Source organism: Brachyhypopomus gauderio, chromosome 6 (assembly GCF_052324685.1).
Source record: "Brachyhypopomus gauderio isolate BG-103 chromosome 6, BGAUD_0.2, whole genome shotgun sequence".
NCBI classification, from domain to species: Eukaryota; Metazoa; Chordata; class Actinopteri; order Gymnotiformes; family Hypopomidae; genus Brachyhypopomus; species Brachyhypopomus gauderio.
Genome location: NC_135216.1, coordinates 15,322,930 through 15,341,202, shown reverse-complemented (window position 1 = coordinate 15,341,202; position 18,273 = coordinate 15,322,930). Strand labels below are relative to the sequence as shown.

Genomic DNA, 18,273 nt, shown 5'->3' with positions numbered 1-18,273 from the left:
AATCATGACTAATTAATAAATTAATTAAAAATGAATATTAATAAAAAAACCTCATATTAATGTGCTGTATATTACTTAATATTTGAAATTACATTTTGTGTGTGCTCTAGCATTAATGATATTAATAACATTTCACAAAGCAGACAGTCAAAGTGGGATTACACAAAAAGTAGCTCTTAAACACCTTTAAAAAAAATTTAATGTAAACAATGTATATTTACGCAAAAAAATCCATCTTCAAGGTATTTGCAGTGTTTGCGCGAGTACAATACGATGTGATAACTACTCAGATTGTCTAATTCATCAGTGACAACTTCACAAAAGCTGAAATAGGTAAGTGTCCGGCCCCAGAAGTGCAGCAAAGCAGTGATGTCTATTGTCTATCACACTTTAACTGTAGGGTCAGTGAAAATATACTTTCTTCCTGTGAATTAGTAGTGAGCCATTTACAGACAGGTGAGGAAAACGTTAAATATATAATCAGCTTAATTCGTATTTCTGAACTACAGCTACAGTGATGTTCTCTAATGATTTTTGGTTATGTATATTCATGAGTATGTGCATTTGTCTTTCTACACCTTCAGTTATTTACGCCTGCCATAAACTATTACATGATTGTTGAACGTCACAATCATGTCATCAAAATAAACTCCTGGACAAATAATGGTCACAGAAATGAATTCAGTTTAAGTTGGCATTTCCTCTGCTATGGGAGTTCTCATGTTTACTCTGGGTTTTTTTAAATATAATAACTGTTTTGCCCACTAGTGTGGAACTAGATCATGAGGATCTATTAATGTCAATTAGTGACTCATTTAAAGCTCACAATAAATGTGATGCTTTAATATGTCTTTGAAAATCAGAGGAAAGATTAAAACAATTTCTAAATCAGTTATGTCACACAGCAAGATAAAACTGCGATACAGTGGTAAAGCTAATTGCTGAACGAGTAAATTATGATCATGAACCTTCTTTGACCTCAGAGTCCTCACTATAAATATTGTATACATTACAAGACAGTTTTTACCTGAAAATTCAATTTCCCTGCATGTGCAGACAGTATTTTAATGCATGTTGGCACAGGTTGACACTGAGGGGTACATATATGCTTATATATATTCATATATGCTTGTGTAACCATAATATTGGGATTATTCAGAACTTATACTGGGTAAGGTGCCATACTTAAAAAATAAAAATTACATGAAATGAAATCTGTGATGTAGGAAAGTTATAAAAAAATCATAGAGGCACACATTTGCTCACCCAGAGCAAGATTCAAACATCCAGATGAAGTTTCTATGCAAGACTGAGCTCAGTTCATGGTTGATAAACTAGTCCCAAAGTTACAAATATAACTTTTCAAATTGCTACTGATGTCTGTTTAAACATGATTTAAAATGAAAGCTTATTATTTCAACAGAACACAGGTTTAAATGACATTTGTATTTGTCAGTACAAATAGCAGATAACATTACCCAACATAATTATAATTACCCAACATACAACAGCCTGATGCATCACATTCACAATTATTCTTCAAAGTGCTATTAGAATTATAACCAGGGAAGGTTCTGCATTCTAAAGCTGTCTGAAAGGACTTCTAGTGTAGGCCTCACTTACCCAGCCAGATAAAGGGTTTTATTCCATTTAATCTAAAAGCCTAATTCCAAATCAGATAACTTTCAGAAAAAAAAAATTTGCTTAAATGTTAACACTTCAATTGTATAAACTATACAATTACTAAATGTAAATGTCCACCTGTCTTTATTATATTATTTATTATATTTTTTATTTATTATATTATTGTCTGTATTATATTATAATGTTACAGCCATAGTTAAATTTTAGTTAAACTCTACTGCAAAGGCTTTTCACCTATGTATCTTCGTGAGGGAGTGATTTGATTGGCTGTATGGGTTCAGCAGTGAGGCTATGGACTGAGATGATGTGCAGAGGGTCATTCAGCCAGCAATCTCTGTGGGCTCCGTCACCAGCTTGGACCCGTCCCAAACTGTCTTAAACTGCTCCGGAACTGGAAACTCTTTCTGTTGATACAGAGCATGAAATCATGCTATTAGAATTGCTATTATCAATTCTGTTACTGAGCTTTTACTGTGGTATTTTAGAGCAGTGTCTGTATTTCAGACACACAGATGCACGTTAAATGTGAGCTCACTCACATAGTCGTCATCTCCTTGAGGAACTAGGATGTTCATTTCAGAACTTGTGGCACTGACGATCTCACAGCCCAGAGACTCCTGACTCAGGTAGACTTGGCAGCCCTCTGTCTTATTAATTGAAATGGTGGGCACTTTCCCCAGAACCTAAGAGAAAAACAACTGGATAATTTTCTGTTCATAATGGTGTTACCACACAGGTGTGTATGTGAATACACCACAGTGTAAGTCAACACTATTATGTTGAGGCTTGCTAAATGTTGAGCATCTAGAACAACTGTGGCTCTCCTGATGTATGCTGACCTGGAGCTGAATGTCTCTGGAGTTGATGACTTCGAGGATGCCAACCACATTATCGAACACAAGCCCGAGCTTCTTGCAGTTATCTAGACACAGATGAAGATGCAACACTCAGAACACCAACGTGAAGCATCCGTCAGAGGGGCGTCGTGAATGTGAGTGACTGACCAACAGCAGCTTCACTCACCTACTATAATGGAGTTGACTTTGCCTTTGATCTGAAGTGTGGAGTTGGTGCAGCTGAACACGTATACCACCTGTCTGAGTTCTGTCTCTTCTATCAGCAGAGCATGAGCCTTGTCCTGGTGTTCCTGAGACACACACACACACACACACCGTACTTAAAGGATGCTTGGAATAATCATTGGCTCTAGAAATCCTGCAGAAATCAAGGTATTTCATACTATTTATTTTGTTTTCAGCTTTCTTAACCTTGGTTCATCCAGCCCTCCAATAGAGCATCATGCTGTCAACTAGCACAACCAGTCAAAACCAGTCAAAACCAGTCTTTAAGAGATGTAAATAGAGAGGTAAACCCACCACTCGCCACTTCTTCCCTTCCAGTTCCAGAACTGGAGAATGCTTTTTAGCTGGTGTGGGAGTGGAGCCAGGAGCTTTGTCTTTAACTGGAGAGGTGTGGTGTGTCCCACCCTGAGAGCGGAGAGTAGGGTTTTTATGGGTCTTCTGCTCATCAGACACGTGCTTTAACCCTGAGAAACAAATCGGTTCCAATCAGTCAATCAATTTTCCGGGTAAAGGGTACGCTGTGCGTCTGTGCTGCCGCTCTTTCACCTGTGTTTCTTTTTGCTTATTCTCTTAACTATTTATTTTGTCATCATTAAACTTTCTCAGTGTCCTGCTCTCAGCATCCTTGGGTACTTTGAAAGGTGCTATAGAAGTGGAAATTATTATTATTATTATTATTATTATTATTAGGTTCAGCCTTATAACCATCCATTTCCGTCACCGTCATGTGTTCAGAAAGGACAGAATTGAAAAGCGCAAGCAAAGTATGGAGCAGTCTAAATGGCAGCTTTTTAAATTTACACGCATGGCACATACATAATGACGTGACATTTACATACATTACAGTCAGTGACTTGCATGTAGAATGTACAAACCATTCCAACCTTATACTGATCAATATACAAATGGCACCGTTAATCACTTAGCTGGGGCCATTTCATACTGCAACATGATAACCATTCACTTTAAATAATGATACATGTGGCTCAGTGACTTAAAATGTGGAACAGAAATGCCTTGGAGACAAAAACAACTGTGGACACACTGGTGTGTAAACAGAAAGACATGAGAGATAATGCACTGCTTCACTCCTCTACCTTTAGTGACTGACTCCCCCTGGTTGAGCTGAGCGAACAGGGCTGAACGCTGCCCCGCGCCGCTCTCAGCCCTGGGGGGCTCGTCTGGGAATGCAGGCGGAAGTGGAGGTGGAGGAGGAGGAGGGGGGCACGGACCAGCAGGTGGAGCCGTCAACAGCGAAGGAGGAGCTACGGGACCCTGTTGGCAACAGTGGAAGCAGCTGATGAGAAACCTGATGGAGATCCATGCTTTTGTTTTTACTATTTCATCAATAGAGAGACTAAATGGCCAGTGAGGAATTCACAGATTGGTTGGTGAACAGACATTGGATACCTGAAAGGTGTAAGCAAATGACACGAGTCCAAACTGCAGTACACTGACTCACCACTAGGAGGAGTATTAGACAGTGCTTTGAATCACACAACACTAACACTTAGACTTGACACCATGTAATACGGTCTTAGTTCATGTATATTCTCAGTAATCTTGATTCCCCTATTTTCATCATTTGTTGCAACCAATATTGGCTGGGCCTATTTTCTTTAATCAACATATTAACTGAAAATATTTGCTTCTGAGTACATTTACCTAGAACCGAACAAAAAGTAGGCATCAAATCTCTTCTTTAGCTCCATCTAAAATACAGTATGGAGCAATATATGTATTTTGGGCTGTTAATATTACTGATTTTGTTTCTTTAGAGAAGTGACTAAATAATCAGTTTGAATCCATTTAGACAAATTTTATCTAGACCAATTCGGTTTAGAATTTCCATTATTTGTCCAGATATTTTCCTCAAAACTGATATTTATTTTCCATGAAACTCTGTTATGATAGATAAGTTGAACAGGCTCTCTGAGGTGACACAGCGTTTTAATGTACTAGTAGCCACTGAAGTGTTAAGCCTGACACAGGCTGGAATGCGGGGCAGTTGGTTACCATGTTAAATGAGGCACACTTACACTTTTTTCACGCGTCAGCACAGCTGCCACTGACAGTTGCACACAATCCTCTCTTCAACGCTTAGAGCACAACAACTGCTAGACACACGGCTTTTCTTTTCCAACATAAACAAACTCACACCCTCCTGTCACTCCAGATACATTGCTAAAGTCTAGTTTCAACATGGGTTCAGTAGTGGACCCTTAGCCTATGACCCCAAAGGGTCTTTTTTTTTTTAGCGGGGGTGGGGGAGCAGTTGTAAGGTGACGAGGTATAGCGATTAAACCCTTAATGAGAAATACGTCCACAACATGGTGAATCCATAGATCAGGGTTTTAGAAGTTTTACGTTAACAAAACAGGGTGTGAAAATATACAACAGACTGGCAATTGATATCATCCTGGAGGGTAAGTGTTGAATATATGAGAGGAGAGTTTATATTACACACTGTGTGTGTGTGAGCAGGTGGGTGATCTGAACACACACTAGGCTTTTGTTAGGGGTATTTCTTTGGTAAGACCCTTCTTTTCAAAAGGGACCCTGAGAGCCACCTGTCTACAGCACACACTCCCTCACACTCTAACCCCTCACAGCAAGAGAGACAGCTGACACACAGCCACATAGAGCTCTCACGTTTCTGTCTTCTGTCTTCTCTCTCTCTCTCATACACAAATACACTCTTCCTTCACATCTCATCAGACAGAGCTACTGGTAAGACAAAGGCTAATACAGCATCTCTGTTAAACCTAACTGACCAAGCTTGGTCACCATAGAAGAGGTTTTTTAGGCTTACTATGAGTTCATGGAATGACTCTGAACTAATACAGCACATTTGAATGTAGGAGGGGTTTTAAATCTGCAAAAAGTGAATTAAAGAAAGCAAAGAGTTGAAAGAGAATGACAAGGCAGACCAATGACTACCATGGGGAGTGTTCTGCAGAGATGCCTAGAACCAGATATGTGTCACAGCTCAGAACCCGCTGATCCAGCAACTACATGACAATTTTTTCTTTTGTTTTTCATTGTTTACACTAATCCTCATTTGAAACATTAAGCAAAATTATGTGGAAATTATTATGACCCCCATCACCATCATTCTTGTACCAGCTTTGTAGATTTGATTTCAGGTCTACTGTATAATCTCTATCTGATGGAAATAAGCAAGGAAAAAGGTGAGAGAAAGTATCCCCCATTCAATCAGCACTGCCAAACTGGGTAAGCGTGTGGGGCAGAGAGCACTGCAAGTCAAGGTGTATACGAGTGTGTGTGTGTGTGTGTGTGTGTGTGTGTGTGTGTGTGTGTGTGTGTGTGTGTGTGTGTGTGTGTGTGTGTATGTGTGTGTGTATGTGTGTGTGTGTGTGTGTGTGTGTGTGTGTGTGTGTGTGTGTGTGTGTGTGTGTGTGTGTGTGTGTGTGTGTGTGTGTGTGAGGCTCACAGTCTTGCTCCAGACCAGTCCGGTGGTGTGGTGCCGTTTGATAAAGGTCTGCATTTCCGTCCAGATACCCAGGTAGAAACGCACCCACTCCACATGGCATGGGTCACTACAGCAAGGAAGATACACACACATGCGCACACACACACACACACGCACACACACACGCACTCATTACATCTGCAAAATAACTAGAAAGATTACAGAGACGTTGACTTGTTAGTGTGTTCATTTACAGTATGTGAGGTAATAATAGTGATTGATTTCTAGTGTGTGGTGCTACACTTGCGTGTCTTTGTAATCTTTCAGAACTCTGTTGGTGTAGAACACGGCAGCATCGTTCATCTCCTTCACATAGGGCTCTGGTTTCTGACTCTACAATAACAAGAACACACACACACACAAAGGTAATGATGGCAGCGATTGACAACACTGTTGTATACTTCAGCCGCTGAAAGATACTAGTGCACCTGGAGATACTCAGATATGTGCTTAAAGATCTGTAATATCTGTCCCAGCTCAGACATAAGGCATAAACATTACGGCAAAGTGTAAAACCTTTGCATCATACATGTGGGCTAATGTAAAGCAACAATATGAGTGTATAAGAGGTTTTGAGTGGGGGACATTAAACACCCTAAGGGAGAGGGGAGTACGGGGAAGGAGTGTGACTACACATGTACTTGACAAAGGCCAGAACATGCACAGGGAGTCATTTATGAGGATTAACTGAAATTATATACCAGAACATGAGTCTACAAACATCATGACAGGTCAGTGTATTATAAGAAGAGTATGATTAATCTAAATATTGATCATCATCGATGTCAAACATTATATGAACCAGAGGGGGGAAGGGGTGGTCATCAATACACACACACACACACATACGCACGCACGCACACACGCACGCACACACACACGCACACACGCACGCACACACACACACACACATATGCACATACGCACACACATCCTTTAGTACATTAAGGACTAATAAGGAAAAGGATACATTTGAGTATTGACCAGATTTTTTGACTAATACAGCCCAGCTGTCCCTTCAAACACCCAAATGTTGACTTTATGCCCACTATAAAATAACATCTGAATATTCAAATGCTCCTGAAAGACCTACAAATGTATGTCAGGTGTCTGTGATGAGGTTCACCCCAAACGAACACACCTGGCTTTAAAATTAAGTTATTCCCAGTTTCGTCGGCTGTATCAGGTATGTATGAATAAGTGTCCAGTATTTAGAAGCAAAGGTTAATTCTGAAAGAAGGTAGAATAGTTGTAGAGACAATGCATTTGATTAGAAGGCTGCATTGTTGTTGTGCCGATGGCTAATCTTCAGGGTTTCAGAGTCCTCACATGACCAAGCACACAGTGGTGAGGACGCAGCTCTGCTCGGACTCACCACGGCCACCCAGCCCAGCGCAGGAATGCTCTCGCTGACGGCAGACAGGTGGTTGAACAGATGGCTGCCCCGGTTCTTCTCTCTAAAGTTCTGGATCGCCTCAATCTGCTCCGAGATGGGTCTGAGGAGGTCTGCCAGCACTGTCTGATGAGAGGTCACACAGATAACCAGAGCAATCAAAGGTCAAAGGTGACACTGATATGCAAGATTTGTTTTGGATAGGATTGTCTCTATGCTACTTGCAGATAAAACCCAAGACCGTAAAAATCACGTCTGCCGTATAATGTAGACAGTATTCTGCAAACAATTTGCCATATAAAACCACAATGTTGCACATGTCCTGACACACATTACAGCCCTGTGTGCATCAAACAGAACCAAAAGGCCCATTTGATCCTCAAGGAGCATCCAGGGACCACGTTTGTTCCAGCAAGACATGCAGGGGCCCCACCTCCCTCCTGTCCAGCATGCCAGGGAGATCCCACAGGCCTTGTAAGGTCCTTCACACTCACGGTGTTTAGAGTTTACCTCAGCGTAATGGAGGAAGGGAACATTGTTGTCCTCTTTGATACAACGCTGCTTACAGCCACCGGTTTTAACTCAGTAGTTACATATTGACTGGATTTATTCACTGGATGTTATAGTCCTAGCCGTGTTAAATTGGGCTAAAAATACTGTCCTCATTTGAAGTCCCATTAGCTGGTGCTGCCCACATTAGACAGATATAAGCATTATGATTTCACTTTGGATTTAGTTTTTTTTAGATAATAAAAAAAACATCACTAGTCAATTATTACATCTACTTCATTGCTCCCTATGAAAGAGTTTCAGCCATAACATTTATGCACAGGTGTGACCGAGTATGTTGCAACATGAATCAAGCATGAATAAACAAGTCAGGGGTGTCCAGCAGGGAAAATAAATTACATACTTCACATGTATTTTCATGCTCCATGTGGACATGGAGTCTCAAGTGTAAAGAACCAAGAACATGAATCATTTCTGATGGACACTGAAACTCTTCCCAGAACACATCAGAACATGCACACACGGAACCTTAACAAACCAATGTGTACCAAGAAAAGATCCCTCCAAATGCAATAGTTCCTGAGACCCATCAGTATCTGGTCCTGGATCAGTTTGGACTTCCCCTCTTATATCACTCTGAGGTTAGGGGAGCGGGGCAGAAATAGGCTGCCTATCTCTGGGCTGTGAATGACGCCAGGGCAGAAGTTACGCTGTCCTTCTGCAGACCATCAATGACGAGGCATGAAACAGAGATTTTCAAGAACGGTGTAAGAGGGGTTACTTTGGTGTTTCACACACGTGGCTGATTACCTCTGATCCTCAGTTCCTGTGTACATTGTACTCTTTGGTCATTAAAACCCATTTTACCCTTCAGTCTGCTCATCTATTCTGTACATAACTGAGAGCAAAGCATAAATATTCAGTTGTCAGAGAATCCCCAAAAATCTATGATTTCTACAGTCACTGGGTAAAATAAAGATGACCTTAGTGTCAACCTAAGGCTGAACTCCTTGACAGGGGCTTCTGGTTATAGTTGAATCCGTTCTATTAGGAAGCCAGAGGGAATTACGGAGAGTAACAGCTGTGTTCCCCACTCCGCAGGCCACACAAACACTCCTCAGCGTCGACCAAAAGATTTGTCACTTGACCAAGGCCACAGGCACACAGCAGCTCAAATATAGAACATGACCATAAAAAGCCACAGAATGCAACCTTAGCCACACACACAAACACCAAGACAGCCAGACAGAGAGAGAGAGAGACAGAGACAGAGAGACAGAGAGAGAGAGAGAGACAGAGAGAGAGAGTCTAACATTTACAGCTTACTGATATTACTCAAGCTCTGAAGAAAAAATGTGTGTGGTGATGGATCTGTACTATAAGCAAAAACATGAATACACGTGCATATATTTGTGCAGGGTTTCAAGAGGTCACAACTGAACAAAACCTGTGTCTTCAGGGATCACAATGTGGACTCCTCCTCTTTTCTGGCCATATTCAATTCAGCCATTAGAAGTATTTTTCCATTCTGGTTTGTGGAAATCCTCTTGAGGAATTAGCCCTAGCGCTCTCATGTAGCATAGAATGTCAACAATAGAGGCACTGGCTCTCTCTCACAACTCAACAACTCAACAATAATTCAGCACAAATGTAACCCTTCAACAGTACAAAGCCTGTGGAAGGTTTGTATATATGCATAGTCTGACAACCAGAAGGGGTCTGTGTAAAGACTGTGGTGAGTATCAGTTTATATTAAGTGTGACTAACTCGTATTATAGTGTGTACTTTCAAGAATTTGCTGCACAGCTATCAAAGGTTCAAGACTCAAGATTTAAGAATTTGATTGTGAGTTGGTTACACTGAACATTGAAAATATAATGGTGTTATATAAACAATGGTTCAACAATGTATATAGCCCTCTGTTTGTATACAACATTAGCCGTAGGTTTGTCATGTCGTGCAAGGTCCTGGCGTGGGCCTAGGAGGCCAGGAATGTTAAAGGAACTTAAAAAATTCTCATTTAACCCCAACTTGCTGGGAAATTTTTCTCCTTTTGATAAATCTGCAGCTCTGCCCTGGAGCTCACCTCAACAGCCATGTTTGTTTATCAGACGACTTAATTCCGGCATGCTTGGCGCTAATCACTTCCTGTTTCACCAACAGGCAACACAAACTAAAGTCAGACGGAATGACATCACGCTGGCGCCCCAGGTCTTACCCCGAGGCCCCCGCGTGAAGTGCTGCGAACGTGTGGCCGAGGTGTTCTGCTGAGCCCAGCATGGCACGGCTGACCAAGTAACCTCAGGACCGCGTGGAGGAGAAGAAGACAAGCGCTACACAGCAGTGCAGACCAGGGCAGCTACTGAACCTTGTTTATGGATACCTCAGCCGTTAGTGTGGAAGAGGTCGACCTTGCTCAGTAGCATACAGGAACACATCAGTAACAATCAGTCTCCAAGAGGCCAATCTTGTTCAGTAACATACAGGAACATGTGAGGAATAATCAATTTCTTATAGACCAACGACATTCATTAGTGTACAAGGCAAGTTCTGAGTGGAATGACTGATAAATGTGGTGATAACTGTGGTCACAGTAAACAAGAGGGTATCTCAGATGATCTGACTTGACCATTAGGTTCAAAAGACAGTGAAACATGAACCTTAAAAGTCACCCAATATGATTCTCACATTGTCCTAAATCAACAACAGTTTAAACATTAAACAAGACCATGTCTGGTGGTGGATTTGTTTACGTGAATGTGCCGAAACCTTCACAGATATGTAGATGTTCTTCTGAATCTTTACCTGTGTGGGCTCCTGGTGTGTGCTGACCATTTTGAGGAAGGTTCGCTGAACCTGCAGGGCATTTTGAACCATCTCAGCCTGTTGAACGTAAACACATCCAAAAAAAAACGTCATGTTCAAATGCATAAAACACAGCCACAAGCCCTGGTGGAGACAGAGCTACAAATTAAAGCTAATATATCATCTGAAAGGCAGAATTTGGCAGAGGTGTGCTAAACCCAACACAAACCTGTAAATCAAAACTTTAGACATACAGACTTGGAAGAGAAACGTACATTATGCTAACTGCCTTGCCAGCAATCAAACTACAGTAGTTAAAATAACACAATAAACGCTCATGTTCTGTGTATATTCAAATACCTCCCCTTAGATCTGCATCTGTAGGGTTCTAGATCATAATCAGCTCAGATTCAGGCTCTATACAAGTTAAGTAAGGTGACAAGACTTTGTTCTGCACCATACACACTCACATTCTGGGTCAGGTCCAAGGGAGGCATACCCTGTGTTTGGGAAAAGACCTCCTGTCCCAGATCAGCGGAGCCCAGAGGCCTGTTTTACCATAAAAGGAGCTGACTATATGGGGTAAAGTCATTCTCCCAGCCCTCGCCCATGATGAGGGAGATACTTGCCTTTTGCAGTAATTCCCACACTTCCGCATTGAAAAAATTGACTTTCTAAACAACCCCCAATTAAGAACTGCAACTGAAACTTTACTGGCTTTGCACATGAAAGCAAATGAGAAAACAATCATGGTAATGATTCTCTCTCTCTCTCTCTCTCTCTCTCTCTCTCTCTCTCATATATATATGAGGGAAAGAGGGAAAGTCATCTTAAATTAATTATTCATTTAATATTTAATGTTCAATAAAACAAACATGCCCGTTTCTACATTTCTAGTACCCACTATGGTCCTAAACACAGTCAGGATCTCACTGTTCTTTTTCATGTACACTTAGACCAGTGAGTGAATGTATGCAATTAACCACCAATAACAAACAAACGGCAGGGACTGAGTGTCCACTGAGAGCTCCTTAAAGGTCTAATGACTCTTTTCCACCAACTCCAATGCAAAACAGAGCTACCACCAGACTGCTAGTGGTCTTTTCTCCAATGGCGTTGTGAGGTCATGATTTACCAGCAAATGTGAGATGAAACCGTTAGTGATTCTGTCGGAGTGTAGTCACTATGTTTCGAGTGATGAATGATGAATGATGGGGTTTATTCTAGAGATCCCTCACACAAGAGTTACCTCAGGGGATGTCTGTTGCAGTGTAGTTAACATGTCAAAACCACAGCCTGTGGTGGTAGCAGTAGTAGTAGTAATAGTAGTAGTAGTAATAATAGTAATAACAGTAGTCATCATCTGTTGGAACTGTACTGTGATATGCCCAGATTCACTCACTATCCACTACCACCGCTTGATTCTTTTCCCATCAGACAAAACATACAGGATTAGTTTGGGACAAGCTTTGTAAGCAATTGTTTTAGCACTTTTAACATCACATGGATTCAAAAGTTTTGATTTGTTTGCAGTATGTTTTGTGTGGTGTAGCATGTTTAGCTTTATGTAGGGGAGAAAGCACACACCTACCCACCCACACACACATACCCACCCACCCACACACACACTCACACCCCCTCCCACAAACACAGCCCTGTACATACATGCTTTGCCACGTCGCCTCCAATAATCTGGCTGTTCTTCATGTATCCAGAGAGAGGGCCCCTCAGTAGATGGTCAAATGCTTCCATGCACTGGGACTCACCTTGAGGTTGAAACCAACACATATTACAGTGAAGAAAAGTGCCATAAAAAACAGAGTGATACATCATCTGGCTAGCTAATAGCAGACCAGAACCGGTCCTTCATTGGTGTAAAAGAATGGTTCTGCTTTTGAAAACGCAGTTCCCATAGAGGCACAAAGTTAGTGATCGTTTTATTGCTCACTGAACAATAAATTATCTGTAAATTCCTAACTCTTCAAGACAGTGTTTGTTTTTGAAGGCTTGAGTGACTACTAATAAATGCTATTAGCTTGAGTGCATAAAATCTGCAATGTCATTAAATGCAACATTTTAAGCCCTGCTTGTTTTGCAATGAACAGAGAAACAGTCTAGTAGACCCCAGCCCTCTTAGCCGTTACGATACCATTAAGTCCATTGATGTCACCATTGGCCATATTCCCAAAGCAGCCTTGAAGCTTGGCTGAAACCACCTCAAGGCGAATCACAGCTTGTTCCAGTCGCTCAATTAGTGCTTCCATGAGTGAAACCTGCAAGAGTAAAACCCGGCATGAGTGAAGTCTGCAAAAGTTGGAATTGAAGATGTCATCTAATTATTACCACTGAAAATAACTCTCTCCACCTATGGTCATGGTGCCAACCTTAACTGTTAACCACAGAAATTAAACTCCAAGTAAAACATTTCATAAAACTAATAAACATTTATACAAATATTTAAAAAAAAATACATTGTATCTCACATACACAGCAGTGAGAAATTGTGGTGTCAAAAGTGCATAATAAAATCATAACCAGGTAATAAGTTAGTCCTATTAACTGACATTACTTTAAATGAATACATTACATAGGTTTTGAATGTGCCGCTGTATTGTTAATCTTTCCAACATCATAAACGCACACACAAGCTGAAATTCATCTTGGCAAACTTTGATTAGACTCACACACACACACACATACACACACACACACACACACACACACACACACACACACACACACACACACACACGATCTGCAAGTGAAAAGAGTTCACGGGTAGCCTTCCCTAATGCCATAGTATCACACCTTCAGCGCCCATCTACCAGGCACAATGTAACAGCCAATTCAATTATTTATAAGTAAAAAAAAATAATAATAATAAATTAATTAATTCATTAAAATAATAATTAAAATGGGATATCACACAACCTATGCAGGATACAAACAAACTCCAGATCATCACTATGCGCTACTCTACAAGGATCGTTGATCTATTTTACAGCCGTTGTCTTTAACTCAAACATGTGTTTATCTTTGTAAATGTGTCCCACCACCAAATTAGTGATCAAAAGAGTTTAGCAGACCCAAGAAAAGGTTTACTAAATAAATAGAGCTGGATTTATCACAACATAGGAAAATTAAAAGGGGAAATCACCAGTAAAAAATACATATATCCACAAATGTAAATTGCAGAGAGACAGATGTTTATACCAAACTCTAGAAAATAAACATGCTGAGGCACTATATATCATTTATTCCTTATTATTACAATATATGATTCTACAGTACTGATGTTACTGAAGTACATGTAACATCAAATGTTCGCAAAGTGTTTAATATACTGCAACTGCAATATGTACCAATGTCATTTTTTATCCATACTGCTTAACTCTATAGAGATTACCTTAATCTCTTTTGGTTAGGAAAGAAATGGAATCTAGTCACCCAGTCTGCAGAAAGTCAGTGAAGATGAGTGAAGATGACTTCATCTGCACAACCATCTGTGTGATTAAAATCTCACATGATACTGGGACAGCAGTGAAATGATCATTGCCCCAATTTCTTATCTCCTGTCTCTTGGCAATCTTGTCCATTTGAATCAAATCAAATATATGATTAGGTTAGTCATTTAATGTATTAATAAAGTAGCTAATGGCTAATCACAGGTCAAATTTGAAGACGTGTCAATCTTATCCTAAACCACCAATGCAATGAGTCTGTAATGGACAAGGTATCACGATTGAACTAAAACCCATTTTAGTGGGGGGGATATTTTATGTCACTTTTAACTACACAGGGTTGATGCGAACTTAATAGGCTTGCGGACGCGTTTATAAGCGTTTACCCCCGCCCAAGATCAAATCTTACTCCAGGCGATCTTGAAAAGTTGGCAACCCTGATGTCGCTGTTTGAGTTCCACCATCGTTTGATTTACAAATCCACTGGGAAATGTACGATCTGGTAAATGTAGAGGTAAATGTACGATCTGGTAAATGTAGAGGTAAATGTACGTTCTGCCTTGTCCCCGGCGTAGATAGCACTAGGTCCTGCTCCTCGTCCCGCTTAGCAATAAATGAATAACATGAATGACGTCACAATATGAATGAAATATTGTGAAATTGCCTTCATGTATCCATTGAAATTGTCAATTTCGGAAGTGCTATGTTAAGGTAGAGTTTGCAAATCTATGTGTTAAAGCTGAACGTTTTCTGTTGTATAGGTTTTGTTAGGCAACATAAATTAACACATTCATTTGTGAAAGAGGAAACGGGAAGTTCCCCCATTACCTGTGAAAAATGCCCATCTGCATTCATGTAATGACAACACTCAGTAGCCTATAACTCCTTCTCCTACCTTTTGGTCTTTTTACTGTCTTAATTGTAAGCCTATATTGATTTACTAATTGCAGCACAATGCCAAGAATGGAGAGGCTAAAAAGAGAAAAAGTAAATGAGCTTTAACAATGACTGTATATAGTTAATATTGGATATGGATTTTATCAGTTGGTGGTATGATTTTTTTCCATTGAAAACTCACGTTTAGAGAATGTTACAAATAAAAGTCAAATTTCATTCAACATATGCGTGTAATTTTTTATTGTGAAGTGTTCCACGTGTGCTAAAAAGTGCCCCTTTTCCCCCCACTTGCCCCCCAAAATGTCTGTGCACACCACTGTATAATATCCCAAACTCCCCCGCAAAAAAAAAAGTCCTCGGATCTACACAATTCAAAACGACGAATTTTGCCAAAAGGTGACAGAATTTCATGCCTGAGTAAATGATAATGAAAAACATCCTGGAGGTTCTCCTTGTCCACCCCTACTGACAGCACAGTTTCCATCTCAGCTATGTAACATGAGTCAAAGGGAGATCTTCACCTAAAAATCCAGCAATAGAGGTAACCAGAGGTTTCACCTTCTCTGCACATACAAAGAAACATGGCTCACTTTAAAGTTTCATGTGCTACAAGGGTTCTACAAAATGAAGTTTTGGTGCCCTTTCTCTCTCTCTCTCTCTCACAAAGATTTGTCAGCAATAATTAAAAGTGGCCTTGTGTGGAAATGCACACGTCATCGTGTAATCTCTCTGGAGAATTCTCTGGGAGATGCCAAATGCCTGACTTAGGCCTCAGTGGCTATTTCAGAGGTAGCAAGACCCTTCAGCACCTCAGTTCCACAACTTCAGACTCCAGAGCATAAAGCCCAAAGCATTGTAACCCCAGACAGTGATGGATGCACTCCTCATTACATGATCCAAGCTGAATAAACTCTAGTTGAGACTCACGATGAGCTAAGCTGTCCTAAAGCTATGACACTGGAAGCCAGAATACATGGAGCCCACTGGATGTGTTTTCATATAATGCCTGTCCCAGCAGTCCCCATACAGTGAGTCTAATGCCCTGCTTCTTGCGGGTAATTCATCATTTTAAGAATACATACAAAAAGAGCAAATGCAGACTTTATGAAAGGCCCGGCATGGTTCCATCAGTTTGACATCATATTTGCATTTTTTCTTTCATTCTGATGCTTTCAGTCCAACAGTCTTAATTGATTCACTAAGAGAAATGTGTGATGCTTTCGCATCACTTATGCTAATTCCCCCAAAGTCAATTTACATATTAAACAGGGAAAAGACGAAGAAATCAGTTACATGTTTTATTAAGGTGACAGAACATCCTCTGGTGAAAATGACACGACATTAAAAATGCGTATGTGAAGGTTTTGGGTGCAGAAACACTTTGAAACAGTTGAGGAAAGTAAGGCCTGTGGGTAAGTACTCCACACACAACCAATACCACGCATAAAAACGCATTACAGGCCGATCTCCACAAACCTTTAACTTCCTAGCACAGAGAGGCGCCTTACCGACTGTACCCAGATTACCCCCCCCCCCCCAAAAAAAAACATTTTAAACAGGTAATAATATAACGCAACGCAGACACGCTACATTCATAAAATAGACACAACGTGTTAACGTTTACGACGTAAACTCAAGAAATGAGCATAAACGAACACTAACCTAACTGATAAAGAAGCCTCGACCCATCCCTTAAACGAAACGATATGGCAAATGTCAGCTCCTTATGGGGAAAGGCAAGGTAACCTCTAACAGCAGAAACACACTGAACAGACCTGTGTTCGTGTAATCTCCCGTTTCTCGCCAACAACGTTCACGTCTCTAACGACAATAAACGCGCTTTCAATGTATTGCGCCAAGCTCGTGCGCGCGTGCGTGTGTGCTTGCGCGCGTGCCCCCCGCCCCCCTTCAGATCAACACAAATCTCTCCGCTGTTCGGCCAGAGTACTTTATGTTCTGTACTTTATGTTTTAAAACACTTATTATAAAGTAACTTGATGCAATAACGTTACCTTCGACTACAGTCCACCTTTGTTATTTCCACGTTTTAGCTGTGTCTGGATGTCCCATTCAAGCCGGGTCCCTGTCTGCGTCCCTGTCTGCGTCCCCTGCGTCCCTGTCTGCGTCTGTCTGCGTCCCTGTCGCCCAATTGCGCTGCAGTTCCTGCGCTTCCGGGACTTCCAAATAAAGCAACATAAGTGAATATGAGAAAACGTCGATGAAAACGCTCGGATGTCTTATTTTTCCGAAAACGCAGATGGTTTTTTTTAGACTTGGACTCTGTATTGTTGTGTCTGGCAAATATGTCAAATTTGCTACACAATTTTAGACACCGTATGTTCCTTAATTACTCGCAAGCACATTAAACAAACATATAAGCACGTACAATGTGTACAAATAAACATACAATGTGGGAAACGATTACAAACATTACATTATTTTCAGTAAAAAATGTATGGTAAGTTTAATGTTTATTCACATTGTAGTTCATCTTTGGCATTCTAACTCTTCAGTCTTGTAACTGGATTCCAAGTGGACGTAATGCAGAAGAAACAGAAGACAGATCTTTCCCTAGCAGCCCTGTGTCATTATTGTAGACTTCAAGAATGACTGCGTGGTGTCATGGGGCAGAAGGATGCCATCTCTGCGGTGTCAGAGTGCAGTTATGTCTGTGTGTTGGGTTACACGGAGAACAGAAATAGCATGTGACAAAAAGTAGTGGCGCAAGGATCAGCACACATTTCTTATTGATTAGAGAGGCGCTGAATTATTTAAAAAGCTCTGGTAGGCATCCATTTTGTTATACCCCATTGGGATGTGTATGGGTGTTAAAGCTGAATCATGTTTACACGTCAGGAAAGATTTAGGCCTCAGGGCCGATTGCTGGTGTTTCGTATGAGTCCCAATAACAGCGTCAACACGGTGGAGCGGAGAGCAGGATATTCATTGCTGAGCTCACAAAAACAAGAGTGAAGAAGCTCGTGAGTG

General features: G+C 40.8%; 1 protein-coding gene across 3 annotated transcripts; it reads right to left on the bottom strand.

The window, feature by feature from the left end:
• Positions 1–181: 181 nt before the first annotated feature.
• Positions 182–17,449, bottom strand: cap2 (cyclase associated actin cytoskeleton regulatory protein 2). 3 transcript variants are annotated; one of them, XM_077009058.1, is made up of 13 exons: positions 17,298–17,449; positions 13,077–13,200; positions 12,593–12,693; positions 10,928–11,005; positions 7,595–7,738; positions 6,467–6,552; positions 6,181–6,286; positions 3,824–4,001; positions 3,021–3,190; positions 2,668–2,791; positions 2,484–2,566; positions 2,184–2,327; positions 182–2,048 (listed from the first exon to the last, which is right to left on the bottom strand). In XM_077009058.1, the coding sequence occupies exons 2-13, from the start codon at positions 13,189–13,191 to the stop codon at positions 1,965–1,967; spliced, it is 1,413 nt and encodes a 470-aa protein (XP_076865173.1). In that variant the 5' UTR covers positions 13,192–13,200; positions 17,298–17,449; the 3' UTR covers positions 182–1,964. The 3 variants fall into 3 exon arrangements, with proteins under 3 accessions (XP_076865173.1, XP_076865175.1, XP_076865174.1); XM_077009060.1 differs by lacking the exon at positions 17,298–17,449 and adding an exon at positions 17,061–17,091; XM_077009059.1 differs by lacking the exon at positions 17,298–17,449 and adding an exon at positions 16,948–17,081.
• Between the last annotated feature and the right edge of the window lie 824 nt (positions 17,450–18,273).